Source organism: Orcinus orca, chromosome 13 (assembly GCF_937001465.1).
Source record: "Orcinus orca chromosome 13, mOrcOrc1.1, whole genome shotgun sequence".
In the NCBI taxonomy this organism is placed as follows: Eukaryota; Metazoa; Chordata; class Mammalia; order Artiodactyla; family Delphinidae; genus Orcinus; species Orcinus orca.
The window spans coordinates 11407722-11434123 of record NC_064571.1 but is presented as its reverse complement, the minus strand read 5'-3'; the positions used below and the strand labels follow the sequence as shown (position 1 = coordinate 11434123).

Here is a 26402-nt window from a genome sequence, read left to right as displayed (position 1 = left end):
CCAGACACAGTATACGCCCCTTGAAAAACATTTCTGATGAGGTTATCAGGAGAAAATACTGCTTTCTGTGATTTGGAGAAAAGTCTGCATTTCGCTGTGCACCCGGGCCATACTGGCAGCATCATTTTTCTTGCCAGCTGCAGACAGAAGTGTTTTTATAAACACTATCAAGGTTATGTGAGAAGCATTTTCCCTTATTACTACACAGTTACCATCAACTCCCCACGCGCACTCCACGACATCTGCAGCTGGAAACCCAGGATTCTACATTTCAAAATTCAACTAGAGCCCTATGAGTTGGGGATCAACCTGCTTCAAAATCTGGGGACTGGTGTTAGACACAAATGTTAGGAACAAGAAGGCACTGGTCAGCTCTGAAACAACTGGGCTGAGGGTAAAATACACCAAAACCAGAATGGACATAAATGCTGGGAAAGATGGTAGGTGGGAGCCCATTATTGTGGCAGAAACGGAAATAAGGAAGGGAACCCACACTGTTAGATGTTCTTTTCTTGGGAAGGATGTCCCAAACCTTTCTCAGTACAACACAGTCAATAGTTACTACTGCAAATAAATTTGAAAGTATCTTTCAAGAGGCATTACTTAATTTATTTATTTTTGCTGTGTTGCGTCTTTGTTTCTGTGCAAGGGCTTTCTCTAGTTGTGGCAAGCGGGGGCCACTCTTCATCGCGGTGCGCAGGCCTCTCACTATCGCAGCCTCTCTTATTGCGGAGCACAGGCTCCAAACGCGCAGGCTCAGTAGTTGTGGCTCACGGGCCTAGTTGCTCCGCGGCACGTGGGATCCTCCTGGACCAGGGCTCGAACCCATGTCACCTGCATTAGCAGGCAGACTCTCAACCACTGCGTCACCAGGGAAGCCCTAGAAAGCTTTTTTACTAACTCCTATGAAATGAGCAAATGAGAAGCCAATTCATAACGCAGGCTTTTGAAAGAAATCATTTTGTTTTGTGGCTTCACAATGAAAAAAATCAATGAAAGGTTATGATTTAAGTGCTTGTACTGGTTAAGAATTTAATGCTTAATCAAAAACTCTGGTGGCTTCCCTGGTGGCGCAGTGGTTGGGAGTCCGCCTGCTCATGCAGGGGATGCGGGTTCGCGCCCCGGTCCGGGAGGATCGCACATGCCACGGAGCGGCTGGGCCGTGAGCCATGGCCATTGGGCCTGCGCATCCGGAGCCTGTGCTCCGCGGTGGGAGGGGCCGTGTACCGCAAAAAAAACCTCTGAAGTCATCCTCAACTCACAAGGTTAGAACTCCTTCAAAGAAAGACATATAGGATTCTAACTTTAATTCCTATTCTAAATGTTCACTAGGCTGTATCTTTGGTCAGGAGAGCAGCAAAACATTCACCATTTTCATCATACTATATTCAACTGCTTTTCAAGTTTAGAACGTTCTGCATTAAAAAAATTTTTTTTTTAAATTTCAAATTACACATTACATATATAATGTTAACAAAATAATGTATAAAACATGGTTTAAGGTTAAAAAATTAGTTACAAGATTAATAGTGATGTACTATGCAGTTAAATATATAGTTTTTTATGAAACCAAATATGCTAGGATTACATAGAAGGTTCTAGTTTCCTCAAGGTTCACTGGTATGAGCCTCCCAGCTCGCCAGGGAGGAAGTGCTCTGGTGGAGCCATGTGGCCAGGGGACCCCACCTGCCCCAGGCATTCAGCAGCAGCACACAGATATCTGGCCTGAGGGAGGGGACAGCGGCAGAGCAGATCTTTGGAAGTAACCTCTCTCCATGTACTGTGCTCCCCTGAGCTCAGACAGAAAAGACCAATGCTATGATTTGATGTGTGTGGTGATAATTACACACAAGGGCTTTGTGCAGATGTGCATACACACACACACACACACACACACACACACACACACACACACACACACAGCAAACCTAACCATATAAACATCCTTATGTTCCAACATTAACCAAGTTCTACTTCTTATCAAATTGCTTCAGCATGAAAATCAAAGAGAATTATTATTGCATCTAGTAACTATAAACCCAAGAGGTGGAGACACTGCTTCACCACACCTCAGAAGAATCACATCACCTGAATCAGTGGAAGAACAGTAGGAGTGTTGATGTAAAAAAGTTGTCTTAGGGCTTCCCTGGTGGCACAGCGGTTGAGAGTCCGCTTGCCGATGCAGGGGACACGGGTTCGTGCCCCGGTCCGGGAAGATCCCACATGCCACGGAGCAGCTAGGCCCGTGAGCCATGGCCGCTGAGCCTGCGTGTCCGGAGCCTGTACTCCGCAACGGGAGAGGCCACAGCGGTGAGAGGCCCGCGTACCCAAAAAAAAAAGAAAAAAAAAAAAAGGTGTTTTAAATTGTCATATTTCCCAGGAAAAAAAAAAGAGAACCCAAACCCACACGCCTGCCACCCATCAGCTAAGGGCATTTGGGCACCTATCTTTATTATAATACTTCTCTCAGGTCATTGCCAAGTCTAGGCAATTTAATGGACATTAAACTGGCATTCAAGAGTCAGCTTAATAAGGGTTGCAGAACCCTCCCACCATCTGAATTCTTAGTTTTAGTACATAGATTTCCAAGATCATGCAATAAAAACTTATTGTACTGTATCAAAACAGAGTTCTCTTTTAGTCTTGAGGAAGTCCTTCACTGTTATGTAAGCTTCATTTATGTGGGTTCCAATCACATTATTTTTTCTGAAGAGAACATTTTTTCTGCCATTTCAGATCTGGTCATAATTTCCTTAAAAAAAAAGGGAAGTTATTCATCAAAATGTTGATGCTCCTTCCAGGTCCTAACAGAATTCTCTATAGCATCTCTACGAAGTAGTCACGATTTTGTGGGGTACATGCCACGATATACACAGAAATATTAGATATGGAAAATGAAAACCATATAATCCAGACTTCCAGTAATGGAGTGTAATCAATTATCTGTTAAGCTCAGAAAACTGTAACACTTCTAATTCAGAATCACCAGTGTGAGGCAGGGACAGAGCCAAAATGGATTTCTTAGGCATAGAGCTCATCTAGGGATTTGCCTGACTCTACTACTTTAGGTATTTTTGAAATTACAAATCAATTATTTATCAAATGAATACTACAAATGCCCTTTTAAAAGTAATTCCAGGGTGTATCTTTCCATAGAGTTATAAATCCTGGAGTTCAATGGTTTTGTAGCAAGGTGCGTATACATGGCAGCCTCCTCAAAACTTCCCATCCCACTGTGGCCAAATCCCCGCGCTGATGCCAGTCTTCTCCCTGACCTTTCAATGAACAGAGCTGTAGCTTCTCTCATATTCTAGAGCCACCACGTAAATTACTCCTTAGCTACCACTCATTTCCCGCTACTCTTCCTCTGGATAAACTGGTGGTCCCCACGTCCATCCTTTAATCCTTGCACTTCAGACGTCTTCCTGTCCTGGGCCACCCTGCAGTGTCCAGATGATCTATAACTAATTTTTTCCCCCCAAAAACCTTCCTAAATCCACATCATCTATTCACATTTCCTACCTAGTAAATGTAACTCAGTTAGAAACTTTATTTAATACCCCAGGAAAATATCTACAAACATAAGAGATTGATTTAGACAAACCGCCACCTTGAAGTCTTCTAAACTCTTACATCTTAAGATGTTAGAAAATCATAGACTCAAAACCTCATAGAAGGATTCTTCCCTCCTTTCACACCAATAAGCATTTATCTTGCTCCTGTTTTAAATGAGGATCCAGTTCCTTAAAACTTTACCCACAACTCAACGCAGTCTTTCCATCTGCTCAATTTGTAATCATTTGCAAAAGTAACTTTCAGAGCTTCTTTTGAAATACATTTCTACCTTGTGAAATAATAGCTCCAAGACATAAGCAAAAATATATTTTACCTCATCTGAATCCACTAATACTGGAAGAACTCTGAAATAAAAGAAAAAAAAAAAAGTTGACAATGTTATTAAAAGGCAGTGTATCTACAAGGCTGAATATAAGCATATCCTGTGACCCACCAAGTCTCACTCCTGGAAGACAGAGTCAACAGAAGTGAATACCTAGTGCTGCCAACAGACACGGAGAAGAATATTCATAGCAGTGTTGTTCTTAACAGGCCCCAAATAGGTAAACTGGAATACTATACAGCCCCCCAAAGAGGTATAAACTATTGAGGGATCAAATTTTAAAAACTGACACAAGTAATCTACAGTTACAGACATCAGCACAGCAGTAGCTTTGGGGCCATGATTTGGGAGGAAAACAAGAAGATGGTTTTTAGGGTATTAGTGATGTTCCAGTTTTTTTTTTGTTTGTTTTTTTTTTTTGCCATATGCGGGCCTCTCACTGTCGTGGCCTCTCCCGTTGCGGAGCACAGGCTCCGGACGCGCAGGCTCAGCGGCCACGGCTCATGGACCCAGCCGCTCCGCGGCATGTGCGATCCTCCCAGACCGGGTCACGAACCCGTGTCCCCTGCATCGGCAGGCGGACTCTCAACCACTGCACCACCAGGGAAGCCCATGTTCCAGTTTTTGATCTGGGTATCTGGGTGCAGGTTACATGAGTATGCTTATATTAAAAATTTACTGAGGGCTTCCCTGGTGGCGCAGTGGTTGAGAGTCTGCCTGTCAAGGCAGGGGACACAGGTTCGTGCCCCGGTCTGGGAGGATCCCACATGCCGCGGAGCGGCTAGGCCCGTGAGCCATGGCCGCTGAGCCTGCGCGTCCGGAGCCTGTGCTCCGCAACGGGAGAGGCCACAACAGTGAGAGGCCCGCACCGCAAAAAAAAATAAAATAAAATACGGCATTATTTCTCATCATCAAAAAAAAAAAAAAAAAAAAATTAAAAAAAAAAAATTTACTGAGCTATATACTTATTTAGAATTTGTGCACTTTCCAGAATGGGTGCTATACTTCAAAACTTTCAGTTAAAAAATTAGCTGATATATGAAAATAATTATAACTTCAAAATGGAAACAACAACAAAAATCAGCAATTCTAGAGGCTAGTATGTTGGAAGAACATCAAGGACTAAACCATGATGAATGAATAATTCCAAACACAGTGGGCATCCAATTATATCTTTGTTTTTTAAGCCCCTGGTTACTTTTTACTTTGAATAGTTGGACAAATATCTTGACTAGTGATGTGCGATCTAATTTGAAAACCCACATGTCATGTACTTTTGTGAGAACTTAAGAGGGATGAATAGGCTTGATTGTAGTCATCATTTCACTACGTACGTATATATCAAATTATCATGTTGTAAATCTTAAATAAACACAAATTTAATTAAAAGATATACCTATTTTTAAAAAGATGGATGAGTAAACATATTATGAAAGGTGGTATTTATGGTATCAAGTATTTGTTTAATCCTATGTCATTGTTACCACTGACTGGACATAAACCAGTGAAGGATACTGAAGAGAGGAAAAGTTATGCAACAGAACCTTTGCTCGGGAAAGATTATATGGATAAAAAGACAAATGTAGAGCTTCGATGTGCAATGGAGCACTGAGAAGGAGAGCCCAAAGGGTCTGCATGCCAAGGTCACAACATGAAAGTCACATCAACGCACAGTCCAGAGGATGCTACTAAGAGTGCAGCCCATGGTGGAGACAGAAGAAAGAGAAGTCGGGGCCTCGCTAGATGTGAGGAAGGAGCCAACTTATATGGCTTGGAATAATATTAAGGGAAATCTAGACTGCTTTAGGGAAAGATGATCCAGAACCTTGGGAGCCCAGAAGACAGCCCATTGAGTGCTTAGCACCTCGTTTAGAGATAAACACTGCAATCTCCAAAATGGTTCCTTTTGTGAGGTAAATGACTATTTAAAACTTATTAAGATGGACTCAGCGCATTGAAGAGGAAGGAGAACTATGCTAAGCTGGTCTTTCTGGTTTATCAGAGACACAGAAAACCCATAATGAATACCATACGAATATCACATAACACACTAGATCATATGGTTATTCATGATCTGTTTAAATTGTCCTATGACTTGCAAAAGTTTTGGTCCACTTCTATTGATGTATAAAGAAGTGTTTACCTGTACATGAAGTCCGGTTTCTAAACTTGCCACGTAAATTGCACATGAATTTTGGGTAGCATTGTGCTAAACTTCTTGTGTTTAAAGTTTTCAGAATGGACACACAGGTTCCTAAGAACCTAAAATGCTGGAAGCTATCTTGGATTATACAATTCTACTCATTTCACATAAATGGTTCATGAGAACATAAAAGAAGACATTTTGCTCTTTTATATTCCAGAGGAATTTTTGTAATCAGGCAGACATTCTACTTACAGAAAGAAATTGTAGAGACTAATGAGTCTCTAAGACATAAGGAGAACTGCCCAGGAGCCTTATTGCTTTCCACCAAGAAGTGGTGGCATAGTATGGGGTTAGTCTACTCAGGTGATTTCCTTCTAAAGTACTCAGTAGTGAATTTCCAAATCTGGAAGATAACGGTTGCCACCTAATCTGAATCTCTCCACACACCCTTGCTCAAAATTCCATGAAGTCCCTAAGGATTGCAAACAAAACCACACACAACTCACAGTCTTCGGCATAACCAGGAGAACACAGCAAACCTGAAATTATATGTAAACAGAGAAATAAATGCCAATACCAACAAATTCCCTGCAAGCTCATGGGTACTGAGAGTGGGGAAAGAGAGGTTTGAGAGACTCTGTGAAAAGTAGAGGGGAAGGAGAATTTAGACAAAGTATAGACAAACCTCTTCAAGAAAAATCAACACTAAGTTCCAAAATACTGACTGAAGGCCAGTGACTTGGTAGTTCACAGTATCTGCTACAGGGAAGGGGCTTAAATTGAGTGGAACCCAAAGTAGCAGTCTTGAACAATCATGGTTTTCAGGGGAGAATCAGATACATGGAGGAGTGGTACCCTCAGAGCTATGGCAGCACCATGAGTAAAAAGAAGGAAGTAAAAGGGGAAAATTAAAGATCTTGTAGAAATAAAAGAAAAATAAGACACCACCAACCTCCCTCTCTCCATACCTCCATCCCATCAACATTCTCCTTAAATAAAACTATAATTTATGCAACTGATGGAAGAAAGCACTCAGACTAGGCACTCTCACTACCAAATGCCTAGGAATAGGAAAAACAAACAAAACCAATTCCATATAATGGTGCAGGAAGAAAAAAAGAAGGAAAATGAAAATCAAAGTGTTTTACGGTAGAAGAAAGCTACAGCTATAACACAACACTCCAAATTAGATGAAATAAGTTAAAAAGAATATTTGGTGATATTAAAAACTACAATAAGAAATTTTAAAACCAAGAGCAAAAATGGCTAAAAACAAAAGAGGAAGAAATTCAAAGAGTCCATTAAACTCTGGAAAAAAAAAAAAGACAAAATCATCCCAGCAATGAAGAAAAAAATTACAAGGCACCCAAGGCAGAACAAATTTAAATAAAAATTTAATATGTGGCAAGAAAACTACTAAGAAAATGAAAATGATATAAAGAAAGAAGTAAAAAGAATTACACAGAAACTAGTAAAAAAAAAAAGGAAGATAGCAGGTAAAGGTGGAAAGAAATCAGATGATTCCTCCCACAGAAACATTTATAAAACCTGGACAAAAATATTAAAAATAAGTAGTTAAAGGCACTGGAAAATGACCAAAGGGAGTGGGGATATGAATCCAAGTAGCTCAACAAATTCCAACAATACTCAAAAAGGAAACCACACCTAGGCACATCATACACACACTGTGGAAAGCCAAACGTAAAGAAAAAAATCTGAAAAGCGGCAAAAAAAGGACACAGTACACACATGAGGACAATACAACTAAAAACTGACTTCTCTTCAAAACAATAGAAACCAGAAGATATTGGAGGGATGTGTTGGAAGAGCTCAAACAAAAGTCAATCAAGATTTTTATATCCAGCAAAACCATCCTTTGAACAGGAGGGCAAACAAATACACTTCACATAAATAAAATTGAAAGAATTAGTTTCTAGCAGACCCATACTGTAAGAAACACTAAAGAAAGACCTACAGGAGAAGGTGATAACTCAGATATACAGGAAGGAAAAAAGAAATCATAAAGGCATGTGAAGGATATTTATACACCTATTTTCCTTTTATGACTATTAAAAGAAAAAAAGTATAATAGTGTACTATTAGTTTCATAACGTAAAGGCAGTTCTTACCTCATATGAATCTGATATGTGTGAATTTCAGTTACCACAGTTTAATTAAACAACACCAGTCCCTCAACAAGATAGTTCAGTTACTCAAAAGCACAATGAGATACCACTTCACAGCCACTAAGAGATCTAAAATCAAAAAGGTGAACAATTACAAGTGCTGACAAGGATGTGGAGAAATCGGAACCCTCATACGTTACTGATAGGATTATAAAATGGTTCGGCTCTGGGAAAACTGCTTGGCACTTCCTCAAGATGTTCAACATACAGTTACCGTACGATCTAGCAATTCCACTTCTAGGTATATACCCAAGAGAAAAGAAAAACCCAAGAGAAGGAGACAGTCCTGAAGGCAGCCAAAAACAAAACAGAACAAAACCCAGGTAACATATGAAGGAACAGAGAAGAAGTACAGCAGACTTCTTTCTAAAACTATGACAGCTGGAAAACATTCAAGTGACAATCTCTGAAGTGCTGAAAGAAAAAACAGTCAACTAGGAATTCTAGTTGGGAAGCAAAAACAGCTTCCCAAACAGCCAAAACAAAGACTTTTTCAGACAAATAAAACCTGACAGACTTATTACCAACGTACTTGCATGACCAGAAACATAAAAGAAATTCTTCAGGCAAATGTGACATCATACTAGACAGAAACTATCTAAAAAGGAAGTAGATGGGAGCAGAGAAAGGAACAAATAACGTGAAAACATCGTATTTGGCTATCCTGTTGTCTACCGTGGAAACAGCTATCTGGAATTTGTGTGTCATAAAGGACACTGATAAAGAAGAACCTGAATAGCTCCAAGTTCCCGGAGGGGCTTCCTCTGCACTCTCGTTTTCCTATGCTCATGTTTTTCCTCCAAAAGCTTCCCCACCGTACATGGTATCAATGGTTACATGTGTTTAAAAAAAAAAGTTTGAATTCTTCCATATTATAAAGTTAAAACAAAATGATTCTGATCCTGATAAACTTATATAAGAAAATGTTGGAGTTGGTTATAGGGCAGGAGTATTAATAGAGTTGTTGTACAGTGAAAAAGGAAGGAGAAAGACAGACCAAGGCAGGGCTGTGTTTTCTTTGCATTTCGATATGAAGTTAATCAGTCACATACTAGTGATAGGGGCCTATAAAAACATACAGAGGTGAGAGTTTTGAAAAGCACATAACAAAGCATGAAAATTATCCCTTTATACTACAGCCTAAATTTTAGATTCAAACTTTAGCAGAGGATATTTACACATCTGTGAATGAAGAGGGAATGTTTTCCTCCACCCACTTCAAATCTTCATCCTGTAGAAATAAATATTTACATATTAGCTTTTGCTTAATAATGCCTGAAAGCAGAATTTTTAAATAGAATGTATATATAATTTAAGCATTTAAATTCAAATGCATGACATTCTTTTAATTTCTACATAGCCTAAGAAGTTGACACTTATGCCACACGAAAATTATGCCAGTATTTTCTTAAACAGTCAAACAAACACTTGGATTTTTGTACTTCTCTGGTTTTGGTTAGATGCACAGGTGTTATTTTTCTGTCTTGAAAAACCACAGTAAAAATACAAAGAGTTGATTGATAAGATAGAAAACAGCATGAATATTGACTTGTATTAATTTCTTGCTTCCAGCATTCAGTATGCCTCCTAATCTGTTCACTTTATGAGTTTATAATTTTTCAGCAGAAAAAGGTGATGGTACAGATATTCTAGCCTTACAAAAGCCTATTTATTTCAGTCACTTGTGTTTAGTGCTCATGTTTCTGTAGGAGAAAAGGAAAGGAGGTCAACTGGGGTATCTAAATTTTTTTTTCAACAGAAACTTGCTCACAGTTATCTCACTGGGAGTAAGAAAAATAAAAGGTATGTTGAATATTTTGGTTTATAATGTAAAATAAATCAAAATGGCTACATGGAATCCTCTGGTTCTAGCATTAATTATATCTTGCTTACTTACAGAGAGAGAGAAAGCAACTGAGCCAGTACTCATAGGCACCCCAATTCTCTGAGTGAATCTTGGGTAGAAATGAGTCAATCAAGGAGAGACAAGGTCCCCGAGTTCTGATCAAGAGCTGACTACACGGGACTTCCCTGGTGGCACAGTGGTTGAGAGTCCACCTGCCAATGCAGGGGACACGGGTTCGAGCCCTGGTCCAGGAAGATCCCACATGCCGCAGATCAACTAAGCCCGTGAGCCACAACTACAGAGCCTGTGCTCTAGGGCCCATGAGCCACAACTACTGAGCCCACGTGCCACAACTACTGAAGCCCGCAAGCCTAGAGTCCATGCTCAGCAACAAGAGAAGTCACTGCAATGAGAAGCCCGTGCACCACAATGAAGAGTAGCCCCCGCTCACCACAACTAGAGAAAGCCTGCGCACAGCAACGAAGACCCAACGCAGCCCAAAATAATTAAATTAATTAAAAAATAAAATAAAATAATTATCTAAAAAAAATAAGAGCTGGGCTTCCCGGTGGCACAGTGGTTGAAAGTCCGCCTGCCGATGCAGGGGACGCGGGTTCGTGCCCCGGTCAGGGAAGATCCCACATGCCGCGGAGCGGCTGGGCCCGTGAGCCATGGCCGCTGAGTCTGCGCGTCTGGAGCCTGTGCTCCGCAACGGGTGAGGCCACAACAGTGAGAGGCCTGCGTACCGCAAAAAACAAATAAAAAACAAAAAAAAAACAAAAGAGCTAACTACACAGTTTAGAGAAATGAAAACATTTTCCCTTGCTATATGTGCAAATACTGAGCTTTAAAATAAACTGAAACATATCCCTAAAATAAGAGGAAAATCTCTTAGCAAGCTGAAACTTTAATAGTTTTAACACCAGATAATTAAAACTGTGGAACTTTTTAAAGTTTAGTTAAATTACCATAAAACTACTCAAAGAACACATTTTAAAGAATTACTAATTACCAAAAATAAGGATTAGAGAATTTACCAAATCCAACAAATGAAACTGTTTCATACACCATCCATCCTGTCAGAACTTAGGTGCGTACATAAATTTTTACACCTTATTAACCGCAACATATGTAACTGTAAGAAAGCCAAATGTAAAACTGTATGGTAGGCATTTCCATTTTGTTTAATTACTCTCATAATTACCACTTTTATGCATAAATAATATGCATAAAATATTTAAAAACTCATCTCTACCCAATATTTTAACGTTTTATTCAAGTTTACATGGTTTAAAAGTCCCTTTCCAACAGACAACAAATGTTATCTGAAATAGCTTCAAAAATCACATAAAAGTGCTGAAAAATTAACACAAACTTTCACTATAAGAAAGCGTCTCAATCTTTAATGTGCATGTGAATCACCTACGGAATTCTGTTAAAAAGCAGATTTAGATTCGGTACATCTGGTGTAGGCCTGAAATTCTGTGTTTCTAACAAGTTCCCAGGTGAGGTTTGTGCCGCTGGTCCAATGACAGCACATGAAAAGTGAGGGTTTACAGCAGTACAGTTGTCAGACTTAACTAGTATCACTACTTAGTAACATTTATTTTCATAAAAAAAAAACCTAGTAAAAAGTGTTCTCCTGAAGGTCAATGAATGTGACACTCATATAGATTTCTAAAGTATTAAAGACTGAGATGCTATTAAATATATACTATACTCACAAAATTATCAGAAGTAGCAGGTTTAGCTGTTCCATTGGAAACCATTTTTGAGACTCTTAATTTTATTCCTTCAGCTGTAATGAGAAACATTATAGAAATTCATAAAATTATAAAGTAATAATATTTTCCTTTGTAGCTTCACATTTAATAACCCTATAAAGAGAGTTAATAGTGGAAGCTTTGGGCTGGGTGCTGGCTTTAATATACCATTTGGGAATGTAGGAGGGACAGAAAAAGTTAAAAACGTCATAACTGTTTACAAAAACAACCAGGTTCTCAAGTTGCTAGTCTGAATTCCAGTTTTAGAGGAGTTTAAATAAACAAGCAAACATACATACATGCACACATTAGGTAGTTTCAGTACATTTTAAAGTTCATGGATTTAAAAATCTACAGGATTTACGATATATTTAAGAATAAAACACACCTTTGGCCATGCTTTCACTTCTCTAACGTATAAATTTTTAAAATGTGTTTATGGTATAAATAAAATAGGGAAGAAAAAGATTTTCCTTGTATTTGACCAAGGCTCTTCTTTATGCCAGCAGGTTTAGCAGAGGAGAGGTTAAAAGCATGAGTCCTGACACTAGATGGCTTCACTTGGAATTCTGGCTCTATCTGTGTAACCTCAGGCTAAGCAATCAACTTTCTGTGACTCAACGTCCCTGCCCGTAAAATGGAATAATAATAATGTCTACCTCAGAGAATTCTGATGAGCGTTCAACAAATTAGCGTATATAAGGTACCTGAAACATAATGTCTATGTCCAATAAGTATTCACTTTTGTTACTACAATAATTTGCAAAAAGTGCTTCTCCATAAACTAGGACAGTTGGTACAATATGATGAGATCAAGTGCATAAGTGGATATAATGAGTGAAAATGAGGTTCCTCAATCTGAAAATGTTTCCATGGGGCGTCTGAAATCTCAACATTTGAGATCCTTCTCTTAAAGGTGTGATACACTGATTTTTTTTAACTGAAGTATAATATACAAAATAAAATACAAACTTTTAAGTGTACAGTCTGAAGAGATTTTTATCAACTTTTGTGTAACTACCATCCCAATCAAGACATTTAACATTTTTATCATCACAGAGGATTCTTTTTTTTCATTTAATATTTTCTTTCTTTCTTTATTTAGGTCTTAGTTGTGGTATACAAACTCTGAGTTGCGGCATGCATGTGGGATCTAGTTCCCCGACCAGGGATGGAACCCAGGCCCCCTGCATTGGGAGTGCAGAGTCTTAACCACTGTGCCACCAGGGAAGTCCCCACAGAGGGCTCTTTAAATTCCTTTCTGGTCAATCCCAACCCCACCAGAAGCAACTATTGCTTTGATTTACATAATCACCACCGTTTACTCCTGCCTGCTCTAGAACTTCTTATATAAAACCATAAGGACTCAATATTCATTGGATTTGACTACTTTCACTCAACATAAAGGTTTTGAGATTTATTCATGTTGTATAGTGTTGATTACTTTTGCTTCCCAAACAGTATTCCATTGTATAAGTGTACCACTATTATTTTATCCATTCATCTGTTGACAGACATTTGGGCTATTTCAGTTTTGGACCATGAAGGATCAGGCTGCTATGAAAGTGCACAGTGTCTTTCTGTGGACATCTGCTTTCATTTTCATTTTTGGATAAATATTTTGGAGTGGAATGGCTGGGCTATATGGTAGGTGTATGTTTAACTTTTTAAGATACTGTCAAACTGCTTTCTTAAAACTTCTTATGACTTCTTCCATAATGTATGAGCGATCCAGCTGTTCTACATCCTCTTCCGCGTTTCATGCTGCCAGTCTTTTAAATTTTAACCATGCTAGGGGATACATGGTAGCATTTCACTCTGGTTTTAATTTGCGTTTCCCTGACGACCAGTATTATCGAGCACCTTTTCATGTGCGTACTGGCCTTTCCTTTGTCTTCTTTGGTGAAGTGTCTATTTAAGTATTCCATTTTTTTTTTTAACAAATTGAGTTATCTTTTATTGATCTGTAGGAATTCTTATACAAGTTCTTTGTCAGATATATGTCAGATATATGGATACAAGTTCTTTGTCAGATATATGTCAGATATATGGATACAAGTTCTTTGTCAGATATATGTCAGATATATGGATACAAGTTCTTTGTCAGATATATGTCAGATATATGGATACAAGTTCTTTGTCAGATATATGTCAGATATATGGATACAAGTTCTTTGTCAGATATATGTCAGATATATGGATACAAGTTCTTTGTCAGATATATGTCAGATATATGGATACAAGTTCTTTGTCAGATATATGTCAGATATATGGATACAAGTTCTTTGTCAGATATATGTCAGATATATGGATACAAGTTCTTTGTCAGATATATGTCAGATATATGGATACAAGTTCTTTGTCAGATATATGTCAGATATATGGATACAAGTTCTTTGTCAGATATATGTCAGATATATGGATACAAGTTCTTTGTCAGATATATGTCAGATATATGGATACAAGTTCTTTGTCAGATATATGTCAGATATATGGATACAAGTTCTTTGTCAGATATATGTCAGATATATGGATACAAGTTCTTTGTCAGATATATGTCAGATATATGGATACAAGTTCTTTGTCAGATATATGTCAGATATATGGATACAAGTTCTTTGTCAGATATATGTCAGATATATGGATACAAGTTCTTTGTCAGATATATGTCAGATATATGGATACAAGTTCTTTGTCAGATATATGTCAGATATATGGATACAAGTTCTTTGTCAGATATATGTCAGATATATGGATACAAGTTCTTTGTCAGATATATGTCAGATATATGGATACAAGTTCTTTGTCAGATATATGTATTGAGAAGCTTTCATCCCAGTCTAGGGCTGGCCTTTTCACTTTCTTGTTTCTCTTGATGAACGTAAGTTTTTAACTTTGGTGATGGCTAATTTACCAACCTTTTTATTTTACGGTAACTGCTTTTTGTGTCCTAAGAAACTGCCTAACCCAAGGTCATGAAGATACCTTCCTGTTTTCTGCTAGAAGAGTTATCGTTTAATCTTTTACATCTAGGTCTGTGATCTCTCTTGAATTAATTATAGGTGATATTCACGGCAGGAGTCTAGGTGATTTTCCCATGTGTTTATCTAGTTGTTCCGCACTCTGTTGAAAATACTATCTTTTCCTCATATAAAGCCTTGCTGCCTTTGTCAAAAATCAATTGACAAATGAGGTTTCCAATTTGGAGCTAATTTAAATATTATATCTCTTTTAAAAACAAGAGCTTTAGAGACCTCCTATTACATTGGAATCAATCTGGTGCTAGTAAGAGTACATTCTTTAAAGTGTTATTGCATTGATAAAATAATCTGAAGCAGCAACAACAAAATCCACTGAACAATATGTACAGATTTATTTTTGGACTATTTTTTTGAAGTTGTCTGAAATTTCATTTTATTTTATTTATTTATGTTTGGGACTCTATTTTCATACACTGATGCATGTATCCTTATGCCAATACCACACTGTCTTGATTAGTATAACTTGAAATTTTCGTCTTGAAATCACTGTTAAGTCCATTAATTTAATTTTATTTAGATATAACTTGCACACCATAAAATGCACCATTTTGAAGTGTACAATTCAGTGGATTTTAGAACAGTCACAGAATGGTGCAATCATCATCACTGTTCATTTCAGAAGCTTTTCATCACCCCCACCCCCAGCAAAACCTCATACCTATTAGCAGTTACTCCCAACTCACTCCTTCCACCAGCCCCTGGCAGCCACTAATCTATTTTCTATCTCCATGCATTTACCTTTTCTGGACTTTTCATATAAATGGAATCATATAACATACGATCTACTGTAATCGGCTTCTTTCACTTAGTATAGTGTTTTCAAGATCTACGTTGTAACTACAAGAATGTTTAGGTTCTTCCAGATCTTTTGTATTTCCATACGTATTTTAAAATCAGCTTAACCATTTTTTAAAAAATCAGCCAGAATTACAATTGGGACTGTACTGGATCTACACATCAATTGAGGAAGTGATGGCTTAATAATATTGAGAGTTACAATTCATAAACATTTACTTATTCTATAATTCCTCTTGGCATTGTTTTGTATTCTTCAGTGCAGTTTTCCACATTTTTTTCCATTAAATTTATTCCTAAATATTTTATTTTTTGAAGCTCCTGTAAACAATATTTTAAATTTCATTTTTCAATTACTTCCAGTTATATAAAAAAAATCTAATTTCTGTATTTGGACATATATCCTATGATTCTGTTATATTATTCACTTATTAGTTCTACTGTATTTTTTCTTTTCTATAGACTCCTTAGGATTTTCTACATACTTAACGTTGCTGAGGAATTACCTGGCACTCCAGTGGTTAGGACTCCGTGCTTTCACTGCAGAGGGCGTGGGTTCAATCCCTGGTCGGGGAACTAACCCCACAAGCCGCGCGGCACAGCCGAAACAAAACAAAACAAAACCTTGCTGTTTGTAAATAAAAACAGGTTTACTTCTTGCTTTCCACACTTTATGTCTTTTGTATTCTTTGGGTTGGTTTGTGTTTTGCCTTTCTGCACTGGCTAGGAACTGCTGTCTGATACTGAGTCAACGTGGTGAGCAGATATTCATGTACTTTGTTCCCAATCTTGGGAGGAAATTATTCACTACTTCACCATTAAGTATGATTTTAGCTGTAGAGTTTTTTCACACTATTCTGTAATTTGTTTGCTAGGTGGGTTTCTTTTTTAAAAAATCATGAACAGGTGAATTCTGTGATGTGTCTTTCTGCACCTACTGAGATAATTATGTCATTTTTCTTCCTTACTCTTTAGATGAATTACACTGATTGAATTTCAAATGTGGAAACGGCCTTGCAACCCTGGGATAAAGTCCACTTGACAATGATGGTCTTTCATTATTCTTCTAGATTTTATTTACTAAAAATAAAATAAAATAAGAGTGGTATGTGGGATCTTAGTTCCCTGACCAGGGATCAAACCTGTGCCCCCTGCAGTGGAAGCACAGAGTCTTAACCACTGGACTGCCAGGGAAGTCCGTTTAAATGAATTTTATGTCTCTACTCATGAGTGACACTGGTCTGTAACTTTCTTTTGTCTTTGTCAGATTTTGGTATCTGAGCTGTGCTGGCCTTATAAAACAAGTTGGGAAGTATCTCAACTTGTTGAGATAAGTATCCCTACCTCCTCTATATTCTTTTTTTTTAAACATCTTTATTGGAGTATAATTACTTTACAATGGTGTGTTAGTTTCTGCTTTATAACAAAGTGAATCAGCTATACATATACATATGTCCCCATATCTCTTCCTTCTTGTGTCTCCCTCCCTCCCACCCTCCCTAACCCAGCCCTCCAGGTGGTCACAAACCACCTAGCTGATCTCCCTGTGCTATGCGGCTGCTTCCCACTAGCTATCTATTCTACGTTTGGTAGTGTATATATGTCCATGCCACTCTCTCACTTTGTCCCAGCTTACCCTTCCCCCTCCCCGTATCCTCAAGTCCATTCTCTAGTAGGTCTGTGCCTTATTCCCGTCTTGCCCCTAGGTTCTTCATGACATTTTTTTTTTTTTTAGATTCCATATATATGTGTTAGCATACAGTATTTGTTTTTCTCTTTCTGACTTACTTCACTCTGTATGACAGACTCTAGGTCCATCCACCTCATTACAAATAACTCAGTTTCGTTTCTTTTTATGGCTGAGTAATATTCCATTGTATATATGTGCCACATCTTCTTTATCCATTCATCTGTTGATGGACACTTAGGTTGCTTCCATGTCCTGGCTATTGTAAACAGAGCTGCAATGAACATTGTGGTATGTGACTCTTGTTGAATTATGGTTTTCTCAGGGTATATGCCCAGTAGTGGGATTGCAGGGTCGTATGGTAGTTCTAATTTTAGTTTTTAAAGGAAACTCCATACTGTTCTCCATAGTGGCTGTATCAATTTACATTCCCAACAACAGTGCAAGAGGGTTCCCTTTTCTCCACACCCTCTCCAGCATTTATTGTTTGTAGATTTTTGTTTGTTTGTTTGTTTTGCGGTACGCGAGCCTCTCACTGTTGTGGTCTCTCCCACTGCGGAGCACAGGCTCCGGACGCGCAGGCTCCGGACGCGCAGGCTCAGCGGCCATGGCCCACAGGCCCAGCCGCTCTGCGACATGTGGGATCCTCCCGGACCGGGACACGAACCCGTGTCCCCTGCATCGGCAGGCGGACTCTCAACCACTGCGCCACCAGGGAAGTCCTGTTTGTAGATTTTTTGATCATGGCCATTCTGACTGGTGTGAGATGATATCTCATTGTAGTTTTGATATGTATTTCTCTAATAATTAGTGATGTTGAGCATCCTTTCATGTGTTTGTTGGCAATCTGTATATCTTCTCTGAAGAAATGTCTGTTTAGGTCTTCCACCCATTTTTGGATTGGGTTGTTTGTTGTTTTGATATTGAGCTGCATGAGCCGCTTGTAAATTTTGGAGATTAATCCTTTGTCAGTTGCTTCATTTGTAAATATTTTCTCCCATTCTGTCACCTCCTCTATATTCTAAAGAGTTGCATAAGATTAGCATATTTCTTCCTTAGGTGTTTGAAAGCATTCACTAGTGAAGCCAGCCATCTGGGTCTGGAACTTTATGGGAAGATTTTAAATTTCAAACCCAATTTCTTTAATAAATATATGGCTATTCCAATTAGTGGCATAGGGTTAGAATTAAGATTAGGGTAGTTTCTTAAGTGTATTTCTCAAGGAATTTGTTCATTTTATCCAAATGCCCAATTTGTTCATAATAACCTCTTACTTACTCTTTCTTGCTGTAGTAATGTCCGCCCTATCTTTCCAATGTTGGAAATTTGCCTTGCTATATTTTATTTCTGGTTTAGATTACCTAGAGGTTAATCAATTTTTATTAATCTTTTCAAAGAAACTACTTTTGGCTTTGCTGATTTTCTCTATTTCCCCCTGTTTTCGATTTCATTGGTGTAGACACAACTTTATTATATCCTTCCTTCTAATTACCCCAGGTTTAATCTGCCATTCTTTTTCTAGCTTCTCAAGATGGAAACATATTATCAATGTTTTCTTGGTAATATAGGCATTTAAAGCTATTAATTTTCCTCTAAGAATTGGTTTAGCTGCATCCTGTAAAATGTGACATTATGCTTTTATTATCATTAGCTTGAAATATTTTCTAATATTCCTTCAATCCACGAGTTACTTAGAAATTATTGCTTAATTTCTAAACATCTGATTATTTTGTAGATATCTTACTGCTGTGCATCTAATTTAACCATTGTGATCAGAAACATACTCTGTATGATTACAATCCATTGAAATATATGGAGACATTTTTAATGGCCACACATATGGTCTATCTTATTCAACGTAGACTTGAACCTTTATTCTTTGGTTGCTAAATGCTATGTTCTATAAATATCAATCAAGTCAATTAGGTCGATGGTTTTATTCAACTCTAACTGTGACATCTGGGCCACCTCTAGATTGATCTTACTGATTTTTCCCTCAACTATGGATCACGGCTTCCAGTTTCATCCTATGTCTAGTAATTTATCATTGTATACTGGACATTGAGAATGGTATCTTATAGACTGGATTCTCTTCCTCTGGGAAGTGCTGTATTTTGTTCTAGCAGGCAATTCAAATTATTGCTAGATCACTCTGATCTTTTGGGGATATGCTTTTAGATTTGATTAGGGTTTATTTCAGTTTAGCTTTAGTCCTAGGGTAAATTTCAGTGGTCCTAGACTGTGGTCTTTACTTCTAAGGGGTGGCCCTTCTGGGGTTTTAATGGAAAGCACTTTTAACTTGTTGAGATTTGAATTTCAAACTCTGCTGTGGCAGCTGCTGAAACTTCTGTTCCGCTTCTTAGCCTAATAGCTATTGTTTTCCCCCTGGCTTCTTGGAGTCTCACTTTGCACATACCCAGTTCAGGTATCAGATAAGACTAGAGAGACTTTATAGACTTTCGAATTTCCCCCTTTGTGGCTCTCTCTTTTCTGGATTTCTTCCATCAATCTCCAGACATTCTTACAGCCCCAAATTTCACTCTCCAATTCCCTGCATCAGTAAGATTATACCTGTCTGCTTGTGCTCAGGCCACTGTACTGTCTCATTGACTGGGCATGAACTCTTCTTTCATGGTTCTCTTCTTTCAACAGTGAAATCTCCTTCAGTTTCTGCCTGCTTTTCTTTGCTCTCCAGTGCCTCCAATAGTTAATTAAAAAAAAAAAAAAATCTGTCCAGAGTTTATTCTAGCTATCAGCAGGAAGATTAGCCCCAAACAATTCATTCCATCATTATTGGAGCCAGAACTAACACACTGAATTTTAATATCCCTGCTGTGAATAAGTTTTGCAGATTTCTTTTCTTAATAGAAAAGTCAGAAAAACATGAAAGAATTAGTTGTAGGTGATAATCTGATGAGAGGAGGTAAAAGGAAGTGTGGACACTGAAGACACACTGATTATGTTGCAAATTTTGCTGACTGGGTAGATTATAAAATTTTCACAGTAGAGAAACAAAAAAAAATTGTGAAAAAGAATTGTTACTAATAAGAGAAACCAAAGTAAGAGGAAGGAAGAATGGAATAAAGATAAAATTACTCTTTACATCTGAGTTACATACTTATGTTGCTGTAACAAATGCTTTAATTACAGTGTTTTGGTAAAATTAATAAAATGATAAGACACTTATGTATAAATTAATAGAAAGATGAAAACTAAAGCACTAAAACCATAATTAGAAATGCTTTGGGCATGACCGGGAAATTACAGATGTGCACAATTTTCAAGAGCAAGAAGAGGTGATACAAAGAAGTTTAGCAATCATCATTAAGAAGACGAATATTGTTTAGGAGCTAAGCACAATATATACCACATCACTCTTGTGGGAAACAGTGCAGCTATTTCAATACTTAGACTTTAAGAGCAAACACATAACAAAAGCTCAAACTATTCTAGCAATCTTGAAAATTTCATTACTGACTTCTCTTCTGTGACTGTCTACCATAATAGAGGTTTCTGCAGATACAGTTTTAAAAATATTTTACAGGAAAAAAAGTGTATCTGACCTTGCATCACAGGTAGAGGTACAATATTTCTTTGTTACAATATATGCAATGGTCATTTAATAAGAAAATATGCCACTCACTTAAATTTTCAGATGTTACCATGAATTCTTCAATTTCATCATCAGAATCATCTATTAAGGGCATGAAGGCATATCTAAATCAAAAACAAGGAGTAGTTTTACTAGTGTGTTTAAACCTGTTCAACATTCAGTTTACATCTAAAAGAGTCAGTACACACTTTAAAAAATATATACACTTAAAAAGTTTCCCATAAATTGAAATGATAAAAATTTAATTATTTTACTCTCAAATCAGCAAAGGTTACTGTGAAGAAACTGAAACTGGGGTTCCCAGACCCGTTGGTAAAAGCATTGATGGATCAAATTTCTCTGGAAGCAACTTTGAAATATCGAATGCTCAGGGAAGGGAATTTTCTGCTCTACTTTTTTCTCCATGTCAGGTTTACCTCCCTGCCCACTATTTTTACTTATCTCCTAACGAAAAGAAATTGCTAACCTGATTGGTGAAAATAAAGCACACCACTCAAGCCACATTTACTGGGTCCAACAGCATTCAAAATGCATTGCTGATTTAAAAAAAAAAAAAAGCACTGCTGATAATAGCAACAAAACTAGAAACTAAGTGTCTAATAATTAGGGACTGCTTATATAAATTATGCTACAATCATATGGAATGCCAGAAAGCTATTCAAAGTAATATGGTAGGTCTATACAAGATGATAAGGAAAGACACATTTTAAACAAAGAAAGTGCAGAATAGTGTATATATGTATGTATGTACTATCATTGTTGTTGTATAATATTTAAATCTGTTTTTAATCAAAAAATTTTCTATTGAAGTATAGTTGATTTGCATGTTGTTGTATAATTTTAAAGAGAGAGAGAAACACACACACTAGTATATACTTTTTCATTTTTTCCTAGAAGGAAGAAACTTAACAGTGCTTTGCTTGGGGAAGAGGAATGAGGCAAGGGAAGCTGTGGGGCTTCCTGTCACATGTAGCGTAAAGTACAAGTTTCTGGATTTCGCATTCAAGCTCTTTACGATGTTGCTCCCACTTTTCCTTTCCAGCTTTATGTCCCACCAGTGTAAGGGTAGTAACCAAACTGTGTGGCTTGTTGGCCTCCAAAGTATGCCATGTCTGTTCCCGCTACCCCTAGAAAACCTGCACTCTTTCGCAGGTCAGCCCGTCACTGTCCTACTCCTTTCCTAAAGGTGTAACATAAATGCTGCCTTTTCACGGACCCCTCTTCCACCTTCCTGCTGGGCTTATGTATCTCTTCTTTCACTGTCTTGCTTTTGTTACATTTGTCTCCCCACTTGACTGTATGTACACTCTTTAACAGCAAGGACTACCTCTCCAGTTTCTATAAATGCTGTTTTAACATTGTAGCAGATGATGAACAAATCCTTGCCAAATTTGAACTTTCCTATGTTAGGTACCTCTGATTGTTTGCTGATGGTCTCCACAAAAACATTATTACAATAAGGATAAGGGAAAAAAGGAAGCTCCAAAACGCATCATCAATCCAGCGTTCCATCCAATCCTATAATAAGGACAATTCAAACAAGAAAAGTTAATTTTCTGCTAAACATACAGATTTCCCATTCAAATAGTACATAATGACAAGTACTAATGGAATCTTTCCAACCAGTAAGTCTTCCAAATGAATAAGCACACGTTTTTCCGAGAAACATAAAAACTAAGAAATGCTATCTCCATAAAATCATTATGCTTACTTCAGTAATATTAATACTTACTTCAGCCTTATAACCAATATAATGAATAAAATCCTAACAAATTATATAGTATCATAAAAAGAATTAGAGGGACCTCCCTGTTGGCGCAGTGGTTAAGAATCTGCCTGCCAATGCAGGGGACACAGGTTCGAGCCCTGGTCCGGGAAGATCCCACATGCCATGGAGCAACTAAGCCCGTGCGCCACAACTACTGAGCCTGTGCTCTAGAGCCTGCGAGCCACAACTACTGAGCCCATGTGCCACAACTACTGAAGCCCGCGCACCTAGAGCCCGGGCTCCGCAACAGGAGAAGCCACCGCAATGAGAAGCCCATGCACCACAACGAAGAGTAGCCCCCGCTCGCCGCAACTAGAGAAAGCCTGCACACAGCAACGAAGACCCAACACAGCCAAAAATAAATAAATAAATTTAAAAAAAAAACAATTAGAGTTTAAAAGGGCTTCAGAGGTCAATTATTTTCTAGACAAGAACAGTTTCTTCTCTCACTAAATTATCCCTACAGCAGCAGAAGTCCAGGGTTTTCAGAGGGCTCTTCATAATTATTTATATAGAACTACAGACTATTTCCAAATCAAGAAACCCCCAAGAGGGTCTTTTATTATTTTAAGTCTGAGAAATGTATCTTCTTCTAACTAGAGAATCCATGGAGGGTATCTCCTGAATGTTCACAATGAGTATACCATCCTAGAAACATGTCAGGCTTAAGGTTTACAGTCCTAAGTACAAAACAACCCAATTACACTGTGTGCTGGAAGAAAAAGATTTCCTGTTACCTAAAATTATACAGGGGGAGGATTCCTTTTCAAAATATACAAAAAGAAAAGGGCATAATTGGAAAAGGAGATTTAAGAGGAACTTTTTCAGACATTTAAAGGAGGCAAATGTTTTTATAATTCTTTACAAAATAATTCCAAGTAAAGAAAATCTCCACTCAAATTATCTGTCTACAAACACAAAATTCTGCAACCTTACACAAAATCAAATAGAATAATTAAAAATGAAAACTGTTTAAATAGGAAGATTATACTTACTGATTGACATTTTGCAATTCTAAATGTCTTAGTTGTCCACACCATAAACACTACAGATGCTGAAACACACCAAAAAAAGTCAACCATTGAAAGAATATGCAATACTAAAATAATGTATTTTAAAAGACAAGTTAGATAGCTTACCCATTATGGCAAAGATCAGGGTATTTGTGAAGTGCCTGTACAAAGAAAATTTCACTGTGTTCTTTCTCAGCCTTAGAGTCTTCATAGTTTGTGCCAAACTTATAAAAATGTGAAAAGAGTTAAGGAGAAAATTTTAAATAGTAATATACAGTTAAGATAAAAAACAAAACAAGAATCTTCTGCTACATTTCCAAACTTAGCACTGCTATATAGTACTGCTACACATAATTCCTATAATTTAAAACTAATAAACACACAGAAAATGTTGTCTTATCCAATACTGTATAATCAGGATACCAATTTCATCACAGATATTGTTTTACAATATACCACTGTCTGAACTAAGTAAACACACTTCAAGGAAAAAAAAACATAAGCAAGAAGACCTATGATGTGCTCCTTCAATGCCAAGTTCTTGAAACAGAGAACAGAGCAGGACACACACCAAATGCCAAGTCCCCCTTAGGCCAGACACTCTTTACAGATCCCATCATGACATGCCACTTGGCGTGTGCTTTTCTGTCTGTTTCTTTCTTATTTTGTTGTTTCTGGTCTATTCTCATTTTATCCTCCAAATGACCATAATTAAGAAGTTACACCATCTGCCAATTCCATTTTATAAACTGAAACTGAAATATGTCAAGTAACACAAATCTGGACTTAGGTAAAAAGAGACTTTATTGAAGAGATTATTGCAATAGGGAGAATGTTCCGACTATAAGATCCGAGAGAGTCCCAAAGGTCAGGCAGGGAAGGGCTTTGCTTTTATAGGGAGGAGTAAACAGGTGTCGAGAGCAGCAGGTGTGAGAAGTGGGTGGCCTGACGGGACAGTTGCTCAGAGAATGACTTTCCTTGAAGTCTGCAGGTTTTCAGGAGGGGCCATGAAGGAGGGCTGCGGGTGGATGAAAGCTCGGGAACCCGAGGGAGGGAGAAGGCTTAGTTTGGTCCAGTCTGGTATTTTGTCCAGATTGGTCAGTGGGTACATAGGTCTGTGTCTGGCCTTGTCACAAGTGAACATGGGGGCACCTGGGAGTCTCATCGAAGTCCTATGGGGAAAGGCATCTGTTTGTATTGACAGTAAGCCTTTTCCCGGAACACGAAAGGGTGGAGGCTGTCTTAACCACGGCTGTTCCAGGAGCACGGGGCTCAGGTAAAGTGCGACACTGTCAGGTACAAAGAAGCAGAAAGAGGCTTGTCCACTGGCTCATCAGTAGCGCAGCTGTGCTCAAGCCAGAGCTCTGTAAACGGGAGCTGCTTCCTCTGCAGCACCTGCCAAGCCCCGTTCAGGGACCACACTCTGAACATACATAACAGAGTTGAGCAAAGGAATGGAAGTGGCACAGTTTGCACTTAGGCCTCCTATTTAAATTCCAAATACTTCACTCATCAAAAACTTCACTTTAGTACTAAAACTACCAAAGCTGCTTTTCAATCTTTCTGAATGACCAATAAGTTGCAACAGAAGATCAATTTCTAAAATAGCACAACTCAACCAATTAGGCCTGCTGTCAGAATTTACAGACATGCAAATGTGCTTTATTCAATAAACATGATCAAGACCGAATACTTCTGAAGCAGTAATGAAAGCACACAGGCCCCATGATCCTGACAAGAGAAGCACCTTGGACATGCTGCTGCGCTAGGAAAAGGATATCCACCAGCACAAGCTAGAGTCAAGAAGAGACAGAGGGAGGCTGGCCAGGAGCACAAGATCAGATCATTTGCCTGCAGCAAAACAGCAAAAGAATAAAACAAGCAAGCAGGAGAAAAGAGGCAGAAGGCTGTGGCTTTGGGCGCTTTCAGGCTATTTTTTCTATTAATATAGAATTAGATTCTTACAGGAGGAGCTAGATGAGGTTCATCAAAGGTGAAGGAAGCAGGGTCATTATCCCAGCACTCAATTCTACAAGGACGTAGTCCTGCTTCTTTGCTTGTCATTGGTAATCATTTAGGAAATCCACTACCTTTTTGTACAGAGAAAGCAGACTTTTCATCTCAGTAATGAAAATTACCAAACGGCAATCTAAAAGCAAACGTCAGAAATTCAGGTTGAGGCAGAAATGGATAATGCTAAATTTCCTTTCTCTCACCATGAAATACTAACCAAGAGAACTTTAATTTCTGGATTTCTTTATGACTTTTACCTCAAACATGTTTATTAAAAACATTATTAATTAAGCAAGCTAAATCTTTCCCCTTATTTTCCTTATCTCCCCATCCCAATCTGGCTCATTATGTGTTGGACCAAAGCCATTGCTGTCCATAAAGGTGGTAAGTTACCCTCATTCAAATCCAGATGGAATCAGAGCGTTTACAGCCACTTTCCTCTGGAATTTTCTGCCAAGTTGCATTACTATGTATTTTTCCCAATGAACCAATGCACCACCTTGGAGATGATTAAGAAGAAGCATACTTTGAAATACATATCTGTAAATTACCAGGAGGAAAGATAATATAGATTTTTAAAATGTGAAGTTTACAAGGCTCTAAGCATATACAAGTTTAGAAGTAAGACAACTC

At 38.0% G+C, this 26402-nt stretch overlaps 1 protein-coding gene across 2 annotated transcripts in view; it reads right to left on the bottom strand.

Moving 5' to 3' along the window:
- Positions 1 to 616: 616 nt before the first annotated feature.
- TMEM87B (transmembrane protein 87B) overlaps positions 617 to 26402 on the bottom strand; it is a 51237-nt gene continuing 25451 nt past the window's right edge. The window contains exons 12-19 of one of the 2 annotated variants that reach the window (XM_049695701.1): positions 23883 to 23992; positions 23739 to 23797; positions 22390 to 22493; positions 21006 to 21079; positions 11801 to 11874; positions 9409 to 9461; positions 3890 to 3920; positions 617 to 2752 (exon numbers count right to left, since the gene is read on the bottom strand). In XM_049695701.1, the coding sequence (XP_049551658.1) occupies positions 2693 to 2752; positions 3890 to 3920; positions 9409 to 9461; positions 11801 to 11874; positions 21006 to 21079; positions 22390 to 22493; positions 23739 to 23797; positions 23883 to 23992 (565 nt within the window). In that variant the 3' untranslated portion in view covers positions 617 to 2692. The remainder of the gene's footprint in view (positions 2753 to 3889; positions 3921 to 9408; positions 9462 to 11800; positions 11875 to 21005; positions 21080 to 22389; positions 22494 to 23738; positions 23798 to 23882; positions 23993 to 26402) is intronic. The other variant, XM_049695702.1, reaches the window with a different exon arrangement.